The 13,871-nt window shown below is 36.8% G+C and overlaps 1 protein-coding gene across 1 annotated transcript; it reads left to right on the top strand.

The window, feature by feature from the left end:
- The first annotated feature begins 8,527 nt into the window (after positions 1-8,527).
- Positions 8,528-9,460, top strand: LOC125354466 (olfactory receptor 6C2-like). Its single transcript, XM_048350077.1, has one exon. The coding sequence runs from the start codon at positions 8,528-8,530 to the stop codon at positions 9,458-9,460; it is 933 nt and encodes a 310-aa protein (XP_048206034.1).
- Positions 9,461-13,871: the final 4,411 nt, after the last annotated feature.

Below are 13,871 nucleotides of genomic sequence, written 5' to 3'. Positions count from 1 at the left end.
CTAACACCAGTATTTACAGTATCCAGGGTATTCAGATGAGATACAGTGATAGCACGGGTACAACCACAAAAAAGGGATACAAGAGGATCATCAACAAAGGAAGCTACTGTTTCACATGGCATGTTGAAAGTAATTACAACAGTGATATAACAGTTGTTTCCATAACATTTAGTTCATTTCACTTAGCATCATCTTATGTGTTCATAAGGGCATAGCTATTGGGCTCTTGTGATCCTCTGCTTTGACTAGCCTAAACCTGTGCTAATTGTTTCCTATGAGGGAAATCATAGAGTCCAGCATCATGTGTTTTGATTAGGGGAGTTATGTTTATTGAAGAATATTCTTACTACTAGACCTAACTTCAGGCTCTGAGAATAGAATAGAAAGCCTGGAAAACTCTGGTCCTTCTTCCAACCCCACATTTTCTTTTACTGTAAAGCTGATGTAGAGACGGTTACAATTACATAACTCAGTATGTCATAAGTCAGTATGTTTCCTTTTGTACAGTATCACCCCATCCCTCATTGTCTCCCAGTTCTTCCCCTCCCAAATTATCTACCCCCCAAGTTGTATAGGTCATTTCCAATATAGTGTGTACTGGGTTTCATTCCTGAATTCAACCTTTGTCCTACCATTTTTGTACTTCCTCTTCCCCTCCCTAAATCAGATAAATGTATATAAAAGACAAAGGTTACAGAAATCAAAAACAGTTTTAGAAGGAATCCAAACAAAGAAAAAAGGAAAGGAACACAAAACAAAAAAAAAGGGGGAAACAAGCAATAAAAAAAAACTCTGTTGATTTTATTTCTTGGAGTTCATTTCAATAACATCATTTTATAAGATCATACACACATAGCTACTGAGCTCATGTGTTCATCTCCTAAGAATATCCTCCTTTGTTCAAATTGTGTGAGTGTTTAGACTGATGTTTAATTAATCGTGTCCAAGTGTCATTATTGGCCTTTTACTATCCATTGGGTTTACTCACAGATTTATAGGCACATTCTAATTAGTACAAATAAGGGAAACCATGCAGCCTCGTTCTTTAGGTCTAGTTTACTTCACTCAGTATAATTTTTTTCCAGGTCTTTCCATTTCCTTATGAATGAGGCACTGTCATTCTTGCTGATGGAAGCATAGAATTCCAATGTTCATATATACTATATTTTCTTAATCTACTTCTTCTGTGGGGCATCTGGGTTGATTCCATATCATGGCTATGGTAAACAATACTTCAATGAACATGGTTGTGGTGGTTGCTTTGGTGTAGCTTGCTTTGTGACCAATTGGATATATGCCAAAGAGTGGTATTTCTGGGTCATAGAGAAGCTCTATGTCTAGTCTTTTGAAGAACCTACATACTGCTTTCCAGAGTGGTTGAACAGTTTACATTCCCATCAACAGTGTATTAGGGTTCCTTTCTGGCCACATCCCCACCAGCATTTGTTATGCATAGTTTTTCGTGATAATGGACACTGTAACTGGAGCGAGGTAAAATCTCTGTTATTTTGATTTGCATTTCTTTTATGGTCAGAGGTAGATCATTCCTTCATGTGTCTATTGGTCATTCTTCTTTCTTCTTAGGAGAAATCTCTGTCTTTAGTCCATTTATTAATTGGTTTGCTGTTTCGTTGAGGATTTGTTTTGGGAAGTTTAACTTTTTGAGCTCTGAGTATATTTTATTTAGCTTGCTAGCTATATCCTTTTCCATACAGAAACTGTTCAGTTAGGTGCAATCCCATTTATCCAGTCTTTCTTTGATTTGTTGTGATTCTGGATTTTACTTAGGAAATTTGACCTGTGCTAAGGAGCCTCTATCCCTTCCTCTATCCCTTCTTGTAATATTTTCAGGGTACATGATCTTACATTGATGCCTTTGATACATTTGAAATTGATTCTGGTGCAAAGATAGATAGATAGATAGATAGATAGATAGATAGATAGATAGATAGATAGATAGATAGATAGACAGATAATCTAACCTAAGTTTTCTGCATGTGTATATCCAATTCTTCCAGCAACATTTGTTGAAGAGGCTGTCTTTCTTCCATCCTGTGTTCCTGAGTTTCTTACCAAACGTTAGGTAGCTATATGTCTGAGGGTTCATTTCTGGGTCTTCTAATCTATTCTATTGTTCCTCAGGCCTATTCTGTACCAGTACTAAGCTGTTGTTATCACTACAATTTTGTAATAGAGCTTGAAGCTTGGGATTGATATCCTTCCAGTACTGTTCTTTGTGGTAAAGATCCTTTATCTTTTTAGGTCTTCTTCTATTCCATATGAATTTTTGGGATTGTTTCTTCTATATCATTGAAAAATGTTATTGAGATTTTAATGGGTATTGCAATGCATTTGTAGATAGTTTTGGAGCAGTATTGCCATTGTTATGAGGTTAATCCTTCCAGGCCAGAAGTGGGGGGTGGGGGGGTCCTCTTCTTTAAATCTTCTGGAATTTCTTTTTTCAGGTAGCTAAATTTTTCATCATATATGTCCTTCAATTGTGGTTATGTTAATTTCTAGGTATATTTTGAGGCTATTGCAAATGGAGTTTCCTGATTTCTGTCTCACTCTTCTCATTGTTGGCATACAGAAAAGCTATTGGGTTTTGTGGGTTAATTTTATGCCCTGCTACTTTGCCAGAAAATCTGATCAGCTCCTGTAATTTGCACCCATCACATTTTAGTGAGATTCCATCACACCCCAATTAGATTGGCCAACCTCACAAAATGGAACAACAACAAATGTTGACAGAGATGTGGGGGGAAAGAAACCCTATTGTACTGTTGGTGGAATGTAATCTAGTACAATTTCTCTGGATGGCAGTCTGGAGGTTCTGCAAAAGACAAATAAATAAGTAAATAAACAAACAAACAAAGATCTTCCTTTGACCCGCCAGAACAACTTAAGCCAGGATATCATAAAGACATTTGCACGTCTGTATTAGGTGCTGCACTATTCACAAAAGACAAGTTGTAGAAACACCCCAGAAGCCCTACAGTAGATCAATGGTTCCAAATATATGATTCATATACACAATGGAATTTCAAAAAACCTTTAGAAAGAATGAAATTTGTCTTTCACAAGGGAATGGATGGTCCTAGAACAAAACAGGTAAGGCAAGCAAAGAGGCAGACAAATGGTGCATATTTTCCTTCCTATGCAAACACCAGACCTAAAACACACCAGGACATCATAAATTATAATCTAGGCATTAAACACATGTCAAAAGATGACGCTCTTAGGAGAAGACCACAACAGCACAATGCCTATGTGCATCAAACCATATGAAATAATATTTATCAAAATGAACTCAGGAAAAGAAAACAAAAATTTGTTTTTCCTTTTTGTTTTTAGTGTTTTCTTTTGCTTTATCTTGTTTGTTCATTTATATGACTTTCAGAGGGCAAGGAGAGGACAGAAATGGAGGCAAAAGGGCAACAAGTTCAGCAGTGGTACTCAGTATGTTGAAAATGAACTACATAACTTGTGGATAGGGATTGGAGAGAAAAACTGGGAGAGAGCGTGGGAAGGAGTAGTATTGTCCAAAAAGAAATGCTCTCTTTAATGACTTACGAAACTCTAATCCCTGTGCACATAACCTTTATAATAGCAACTAAACAATTTTAAATGCAATATTATAATTGGGTAGAGGCTAGAGAACAAAGATTTTCATTTCCAAGCTTCCTTAAGCTTTGAGACCTTCCCTCAATAATATGTATATCATTAACATATTGTGCATCTTAAGAATAGGCAATACAAATTTAATTAACAAAAATGCTTTTCTTAATAGTAGCTTATAAGCCACAAAGTTGAAGTATAAATTATAATTGTTCAATTACATGATTTTATTAATATTCACAAACTTATGTACATCATCATAATCTAACTTTAGAACATTTTATCACCCCCAAAATGAACCTTATTACCAACTAGCAATTACTCATCATTTATCTCTTTCCACATTTCTTCACAGCCAGAGGCAAACACTAATACTCTTTCTGCTGTTGTAGCTCAAAGGATACAGAGTTTCAGTTGGACCAGACAAATAAGTTTTGAAATCTACTGAACAGCAGGTTGACTATATGCAAGAGACAAAGTCTTGCACATTACAAAACAGCTATAAGAGTAACTCAAATCCCGAATCCCAAATAAAGACTAAGTGAGCTGATTTATTTAATCATTTTGTTGTTTTGTTCTGTTTTGTTTTTTTTTTGTTTTTTGTTTTTTGTTTGTTTTTTGTTTTTTGGCCAGTCCTGGGCCTTGGACTCAGGGGCTGATCACTGTCCCTGGCTTCTTTTTGCTCAAGGCTAGCACTCTGCCACTTGAGCCACAGCGCCACTTCTGGCCATTTTCTGTATATGTGGTGCTGGGGAATCGAACCCAGGGCTTCATGTATACAAGGCGAGCACTCTTGCCACTAGGCCATATCCCCAGCCATTATTTAATCATTTTATACCACATGTATTTATCAAATTTATATTGTATACAATATCCACATTCAGTTAAGAGTTGTTGAGTAAATATGATGTCCATAAGAATTTATAATACTAAATGAACTGCAAATGCTTTCATGTGTTGTATTGTAAGATGTTTATTTAATTCATATTTTTTTACAGTAGAATCCTCTCCAATTCTATTCCAAGAAAAATTATATGCCAAAATTAGAAATCTAAAAGGGTGGATTTCAAGTCATATGGACTTCTAAGAGTCTGAGGGATTCCTGGGTAACATGTTTTAAATATCAAAAATGTGAATGCATGAAAAGTGTGTTTCTGGCCTCTTAAAAAAATGATTACTTTCTAAATTTAGGAATGTATCCTGGAATTAATTGTTTAGACTGAAAAGGTTTTCTAGTTGGCCTAATGAGGAGAACATAATGAAAGTAGAACCAAAGGGTTGCTTTGAAATTTTAGCATGGAATGTATTCACTCTTACACTGAAGCACGAGAGGAAATCTAGAAAAATGAGCTGCCTTACACGACAAGAGTGAATGAAAAGAAAATGGAGCATATGTGTTGTTAATGAGGTTGTTAATGTTTTCTGAAAAAAATCTGTTTACAATGCTCCTAGTGCTTTCTCCTGTCTCTACAGGCCATATTCCCATGGCTACTCAGGAAGATTGGGTTTTTACCCAAGTTTATTTAGTGGTTTTCCAATGTGAGTTACTGTGGACTTCTTTGTTTATCCACTTGCTTACATATTTGGCAAATAATATAAATACAAAAATTTAAATTAGAACATCTTCTCAGTAAGCAAAAGAAATTGAAATACCCACTATTCCAAAGGTACTCAAGCTCTGTGGACCCACTTTCCAATGACAGAAAGAAAACCAAAGCTGTTTGCTCACCTGAGGGATGATGGCTCTACTTGGATGGAGAGAAACAGCACAGTCAACTACAGAGAGACATCTCAGGCAAAGGGTATATTTCTAGGCTACTGAAAATCATATCATATTAGCCTTCAACATGATATTCATTTTTAAGATTTTTCACTAATAATAACTGTAAGCCACTAAAAAAAAGATAAAATTAACTTCCAGAAGTGTAAGTATAATAAATTCTGTCATTTGTTAGATTTGAGACCTGAATAAATAAGTCTTGAATGATTTTCCAGATTGTTGCAATTTACAAAAGGAATTCCTCAGATGATATCAATTCAAAAACTATTTTAGACTGGTTTTTTTGTTGGTTAGTATATAGACATTGGTACAACTATATTAAGCAAAAAAATGAGTAGGAAGTTGTTTGGAAGTAGCATAAATTGAGTGCTGTGAAACCTCAAGAAATTAAAAATTAGAAACCAATGGCCTAATATGTGTATTTCCAGTGCAATTAAAAACTGAAGCACCTTACTAAAAAGTAGAAGCGCAGAGCATTGGAAGGAATATTTCTGCAGATACGTAATTGACATAAACTGCTTATATCTATGTCTAGCACAAATGGCTGGAACTTTACTATATAAGTTTGTAGATATGCATGGGAGAAGCAAAATACAGTGTGATAAGTAAAAGCTTCTGACTTGTGTTTAGGGTACATTTGGTTATACTATTGGCAGGTGGCTATTTGGGAATTTGGAAATCATATTTGGAGTTGGAGAAAACACTACTCAAAGCAAGTGCATATGTTAAGAAATAAATGAGTTCCAACAGCTATCAACACAAGAGACAGCAGAAAAAAAGTGTCTCAATACTACAAAATGGAATCATGAATATAAGACGTGTATGAAGAAATAAAGTATGTTATGAGAGAATTGTATTAATATTGCATAGTTTAAAATGTCCATTCGAGGGGCTGGGGATATGGCCTAGTGGCAAGAGTGCCTGCCTCATATACATGAGGCCCTGGGTTCGATTCCCCAGCACCACATATACAGAAAATGGCCAGAAGTGGCGCTGTGGCTCAAGTGGCAGAGTGCTAGCCTTGAGCAAAAAGAAGCCAGGGACAGTGCTCAGGCCCAGAGTCCAAGCCCCAGGACTGGCAAAAAAAATGTCCATTCGACATAGACATGATGGCTCCCACCTGTAATCTCAGGTATTCAGAAGGCAGAGATCAAGAGGATTGTAGTTGAAGGTGAAAGGCAGAAACATAGCCAGAGCCCTTAACAACAAATAAACCTGTGTAACAGTGAATGACTCTATTTCAAGCTATGTAGGAAACATAGCACCTAGGAAAAAAATACAAGACCTCCTGGGGCAGAGGGAAGAAAAACTTGACAGAAAATAGTGCAGACAGTCATGGGTCAAGTGGTGTTTCACTTGAGGTAGCTGCTTACCAAGTACAACCTCTCAAACACTAATACTGAGCACCAGTCGCTCTCACCTGCAATCCTAGCTACTCAGGAGGTCACAATCTGAGGATCTTGGTTCAAAGCCAGAGCAAACAAGAAGTCTATGAGACTCTTTAAAAAAAAAGAAGTCTATGTAATTCTTAAATCCAATGACCCAGAAAAATGCTAGAAGAGGAGGTTTGGTATCAACCAAAGCTCCTCTTCCGGCTTTCTGCTGGTTAATTGAAAATAAGAGTCTCACAATCTTACCAGCCCTGGTTGTCTTTGAATTGTGATTATTAAGATTGAACTCTCCTGAATTTCTAGGATTATAGGCCTTAGCCACCAGTAGTAGTCTAGACCTCAACATCTCAACCAATAGATCAAAACCTTGTGGAATAGATCAAATTATTTGTAATATATTTGCATTTTAAGAATGATGAAATTTCAAGGGAAACATAAATAGGCTAAAGAAAGTTCAGGATTCAGCTCAAGAATTCACCCTGTGTCTTACAAAGAACACTTCATATCCCAAAACATTAGCAGCCAAGTCAGGCGCAGATGACTCACACTTATAATCTAGCAACTTGGGGAAACTGAGTTCTGAGGATCACAGTTCAAAACTAACCCAAGCAGGAAAGTCACTGGGAGGCTTATCTCCAATAAACCACCAAAAAACTGGAAGTAGAGCTGTGATTCAAGTAGAGAGCACTCACCTAACACAAAAAAAAGCTCAAGGACAGTGCTCTGGATCAGAGTTGAAGCCCCAGGACCCAAACAAAGAAAAAAATACCAGTTTTGTTTGGGGGAAAACAAAAAACCAATTGATGAGCTTAATATGCCTTCAGTGGTACAGCACCTAGTATGCACAAAAACTTGAGGCCAGTCTCTAGCAGCATAGGAAAAGAAAATCCAGAAATTAAAAAAAAAGAGGATAAGATGTTGGAGCAATAGCAATGGGAAGTACCTGTAAGCGGTGACAATCTAGGAGGTGATCAACAGGAGGAGAGAAAAAATGGGGATTCTGAGCAGCAAAGGGGACTGAAGGGCACTACATACAAACACAAATTCAGCAGGATGAATCCCACCAAATACTTTGAAAAAAGATTAGAAAGCAAGGGAAGAAATAAAAATACAATGGAGGAGGTGAATTTATTTAAAATGCACTGTGTACGTGTACATTCTTATATTAATAACATATGCTATTCAAAAACACATGTATATGTATTGTACAATCTAAAATATATGTATACTGTGTACTATATACTATGTACATATTACATAATAAACATATAATATGTATTAAATAATATCATATGTAAGATAATATATTTATGGTATAATACAGTACATATGAATTCATGTGTTATAAAATAATAATATAACACATATGTAAAATAATACATGTTATACTATTATTATAACATAATAATATATTTATGGTATAATACAGTACATATGAATTCATGTGTTATAAAATAATAATATAACACATATGTAAAATAATACATGTCATACCATTATTATTACATAATATATTATTATGTTTAAATTGTGGAATATGACATGGAGACTTGAATTTTTAATTCAACCTTTAAATGACAACTATGAATTATAAAAACTAAGCTACTACTATAATTCATTGTGTTTCTAAGTACAATATTTTAATGCATATGAATTTATCTTCTTGCTCTGTTAATTACCACTCCACCCAAATATATGAATTTTTCACTATAGACTAAGTAAAAGTCAAGAGTGGATGATGAGAAATCACACCACAACTTTCCTCCTCCTTGGCCTGACTGATGACCCACAACTCAAAGCTGTGCTTTTCATCTTTCTGTGTCTCACCTACATGCTGAGTATAACTGGAAACCTCACCATCATCTCTCTCACCATCATGGATCCACAACTAAAAACTCCCATGTACTATTTCCTACAAAATTTTTCCTTCTTAGAAATTGTATTCACTTCTGCTTGTGTGCCCAGATACTTGTACAGCCTATCAACAGGGGATAACACAATCACATACAACAGTTGCATCACTGAAATTTTTTTTACTGATCTTTTTGCTGTAATTGAATTCTTTCTTCTGGCCACCATGTCCTATGACCGCTATGTGGCCATCTGCAAACCCCTGCATTATGTGACTATCATGAACAGCAGGGTCTGTAGGAGACTCGTGCTTTGTTGCTGGGCAGCTGGCATGTTGATTGTCTTACCACCACTTACCCTTGTCCTAAATCTAGAATTCTGTGATTCCAATGTTATTGACCATTTTGGCTGTGATGCATATCCACTCCTGAAGATCTCATGCTCAGAAACATGGCTCTTAGAGCAGATGCTTATAGTTTGTGCTGTGTTAACCTTTGTCATGACCCTATTATGTGTAGTTCTATCTTACATATGTATCATTAAGACTGTTCTACAATTCCCTTCTGCCCAGCAAAGGAAAAAGGCCTTTTCCACCTGCTCTTCCCACATGATCGTGATTTCCATCACCTATGGCAGCTGCATCTTCATCTATGTGAAGCCTTCATCCAAAGATTCCATGGCAATGAACAAGGGTGTGTCTGTCCTCACCACCTCCATTGCTCCTATGCTGAACCCCTTCATTTACACCTTGAGAAACAGGCAGGTGAAACAGGCCTTTGGTAACACAATCAAAAGAATTGCTTTGTTGTTAAGAAAGTAAGGGGGGCTGGGGATATGGCCTAGTGGCAAGAGTGCTTGCCTAATATACACGAGACCCTGGGTTTGATTCCCCAGCACCACATATACAGAAAATGGCCAGAAGTGGCGCTGTGGCTCAAGTGGCAGAGTGCTAGCCTTGAGCAAAAAGAAGCCAGGAACAGTGCTCAGGCCCAGAGTCCAAGCCCCAGGACTGGCAAAAAAAAAAAAAGAAAAAGAAAAAGAAAGTAAGGAAATTCACCACTGTAAAAAAAAAAAAAAAAAAGGCTTTTTATGGGGGGAAAGGGAAAGGGGGAGGGAGGAGGGGGGAATGAGGGACAAGGTAACAAACAAATGTATCCAATGCCTAACGTATGAAACTGTAATTTCTCTGTACATCAGTTTGATAATAAAAATTTTTTAAAAGGCTTGTAACTTTTGATAAACAGATCACTGGTTTCTATGCATGTATCTTTGATTATTCCCTCATCATTTTGTCTCAATTTCAAGATTACTCAGGAAATATGCAAAACACACAATGCACATACACAGAGAAACAAGAGAAAGGCATAGTTTATCAATAATCCTTGGCAAATCCTCAAATAAGGTGAAATAGAATCAATAAATTCATCATGTATTTGGATTTAAGTAATTGAGCTTATTGGAGAATATTCCTAATACCAGACCCTACTTCAGGAACTGAGGATAGAATAGAAGCCCCGAAAATTGTGGTCCTTCTTCCATTCCTCAAACTTTAATGAGATTCCATTTCACCCCAATTTGATTGGCCAACATCATCAATTTGAACAGTAACAAATTTTGACAGGGATGTAAGAAAAGGAACCATGTTTCACTCTTGGTAGGAATGTAAACTAGTACTGCCATTCTGGATGGCAGTCTGGAGATTCTTCAAAAATTAAACAAATATCTTCCTTCATCCAGGCTTACCACTCCTGGGCATCCACCCAGAACATCACAAGCCAGGACATTGTAAAAACACTTCCACATCCATGTTCATTTTGCACTATTCACAATAGCCAGGTTGTGGAAACAGCCCAGATACCCTACAACAGATGAGTGGTTCCAAAAATGTGGTACCTATACACCAAGAAATTTTACACAACCTTTAGAAAGAATAAAATTATGTTATTTGCAGGGAAATGGATGGATCTAGAACAAATCATTTTAACTGAGGTAAGCCAAGAAAACAACAATAAATGGTGCATTTTTGTCTCATATGAAGACATTAGATCTAAAACATACCCAAACATTTTAAATGATACAAGATTATAGGCATTTACACACAGTGAGACCAAAAGAGGTTTCTCTTAGGAAAGGAACACAAAGGTACAATGTCTATGTGCATCAAACTATACAAAATAATATTTATCTAAATAAACTCAGGGGCTGGGGATATGGCCTAGTGGCAAGAGTGCTTGCCTCCTATACATGAAGCCCTGGGTTCAATTCCCCAGCACCACATATACAGAAAACGGCCAGAAGTGATGCTGTGTCTCGAGTGGCAGAGTGCTAGCCTTGAGCAAAAGAAGCCAGGGACAGTGCTAGGGTTCTGAGTCCAATATATGCTAAATAAACTCAGAAAACAATGAGGTTTTTTATTCCTTTTTGGTTTTCAGTTTTTCCTCTTTCTTTTATTTTTTTGTTCATTTATATGTTTTGAGAGTATAAGGGGAGGCACAGAAATGGAGATACAAAGGACAAGCAAATTCAACAATGGTATTCCCTACACACTAGGTTGAAAATGAACTGTACAACTTTTGAGTTGAGATGTGAGGGAAAAATTGGGAGACAGTGAGGGAAGGGGTGACATTGTCCAAAAGAAATGCTTCCTTTACCTGACTTATATAATTCTAATCTCTCTGTATATCACCTTAATCATAGCAATAATTTTAAATGCAATATTACGAACTGGGTAAAGGCTAAGCCATGAAGATTCTGAGTTTCAGGCTCACTTGAGCTATAAGACCTTATCTCAATAATATAGATATATATCACCATAATCTAGCTTTACAACATTTTTTTTTTTTTTTTTTGGCCAGTCCTGGGCCTTGGACTCAGGGCCTGAGCATTGTCCCTGGCTTCCTTTTGCTCAAGGCTAGCACTCTGCCACTTGACCCACAGCGCCACTTCTGGCCATTTTCTGTATATGTGGTGCTGGGGAATCGAACCCAGGGCCTCATGTATACAAGGCAAGCTGTCTTGCCACTAGGCCATATCCCCAGCCCAACTTTAGAACATTTTTATCACTTCCAAAAGGAGCCTTGTACCTATTAGCAATTACTCATCATTTATCTCTTTTCACATTTTTTTTTTTTGCCAGTCCTGGACTGGACTCAGGGCCTGAGCACTGTCCCTGGCTTCTTTTTGCTCAAGGCTAGCACTCTACCACTTGAGCCACAGTGCCACTTCTGGCCATTTTCTATATATGTGGTGCTGGGGAATCGAACCCAGGGTTTCTTGTATACAAGGCAAGCACTCTTGCCACTAGGCCATGTTCCCATCCCTCTTTTCACATTTCTTAACAACCAGAGACAAACGCTAATATTCTTTCTGCTGTTGTTGTTCAAAGGTTAGAGAGTTTCAGTTGGACAAGAGAAATAGCTACTGAACAGTAGATTGAATGTACTCAGAGACAATTTCTTGTACATTATGAAACAGCTATGAGAGTAAACTCAAATCTCTAATCCCAAATAAAGAAAGAATAAGCGAATTAATGTATTTAATCATTCTATACCACATGCATTTATCCAATTTATATTGCATGCAACAACAACATTTAATTAGGGATTATAGAGTAAAACTTATGTCCATTAGGATATATTTATATTAAATCAATTACAAATGCTTTTATTGCTTGTACTGTCAGGTACATTTTAACACATATTTCCATAAAGAAGAATCTGCTGTAATTCTGTTCCATGAAAACTTGTTTTTTTGTTTTTTTTTTTTTTTGGCCAGTCCTGGGCCTTGGACTCAGGGCCTGAGCACTGTCCCTGGCTTCTTCCCGCTCAAGGCTAGCACTCTGCCACTTGAGCCACAGCGCCGCTTCTGGCCATTTTCTGTATATGTGGTGCTGGGGAATCAAACCTAGGGCCTCGTGTATCCCAGGCAGGCACTCTTGCCACTAGGCTATATCCCCAGCCCCTCCATGAAAACTTTTAAAGTCAAGATTTGAAATCCAAAAGAATGGATGGATTTCAATTCATGTGGATTTCATATGGTGAAAAGGATTCTTGGTATTAAACTTTAAAAATCAAACATATGAATTCAAGAAAAAATATGTTTATAGGAGCAGGGAATGAGGCTTAGTTGTAGAATGCTTGCTTAGCATGCAGGAAGCCCTGGGTTCAATTCCTCAGCACCACATACACAGAAAAAGCCAGAAGTGGAGCTGTGGCTCAAGAGGTAGAGTGCTAGCCTTGAGCAAAAAGAAGCCAGAGACAGTGCTCAGACCCTGGGTTCAAGGCCCAGGACTGGCAAAAAAAAAAAAAAAATGCTTAGTTCCTAAACTCAGAAATGTATACTGAAATAATTTCAGCTGAAAATGTTTATAATTGGTCTTATGAGGAGAACATAATGAAACTAAAACCAAATGGTAGTTTTGAAATATTAATATGTAATTTATTCACTGTCAAACTGACAGGAATGAATGAAAACAAACCAAGGAAGTGGTGCTGTGGCTCGAAGTGGTAGAGTGCTAGCCAAGAGCAAACAGACCTTGGAAATAGTGCCGAGGTCCCAAGTTCAAGCCCCAGGATTGTCCACCAAAAAAAAATAAAGAAAGAACTGGACTAGATTTGTTTTTAATTAGGTTCTTTATATTTTCCTAACAATCTGTTTGCAATGGTCCTACTGCTTTCTCTGATCTCCACAGGCCCTGTTCCCATGGCTACTAAGGCAGATGGCATTTTTTCCTCAAGTTCATTAATAGATGATTCATGAGTGATTTTTCAATGTGAATTATCATAGACTCCTTTATTAACTTGGTTACAGATTTGGAAAATGATATAAATATGGAACCTAAAATTAGAAAATCTTCCCACTAAGCAAAATAAGTCATAATACCCATTATTCCAAAGGTAGTATGAGTTCTGTGGGCTCACTTTTCAATGAAAGAAAGAAAATCAAAGCTGCTTTCTCCCGATTCATGATGGATCTACCTGAATGGTGAAACCGTTCATGCAATCAGTTAGAGAGAGATACACTCAAGCTAAGAGTGTATTCCTAGGCTACTGGGAAGCATATCATGTTAGTGTTCAATATAATATTCATTTTTAAATTATAGCTCTAAGAATAAATTGTAAACCACAAATAAAAATATATGATTAACCTACAGAGGTGTATGATAAATCATGTTACATCTTGAATAAATAGATCTTTTCCACTTTTTACAATTTAAAAAACATGATTGTAAT

This window comes from Perognathus longimembris, chromosome 1, assembly GCF_023159225.1.
Source record: "Perognathus longimembris pacificus isolate PPM17 chromosome 1, ASM2315922v1, whole genome shotgun sequence".
NCBI classification, from domain to species: domain Eukaryota; kingdom Metazoa; phylum Chordata; class Mammalia; order Rodentia; family Heteromyidae; genus Perognathus; species Perognathus longimembris.
Note: the sequence above shows the minus strand (reverse complement) of the source record. Positions and strands in the feature narration are given on the sequence as shown.

What these genes read in the sequence shown, in the direction of transcription:
- LOC125354466 (XM_048350077.1), top strand. Translation starts at nt 8,528, where the DNA reads ATGAGAAATCACACCACAACTTTCCTCCTCCTTGGCCTGACTGATGAC.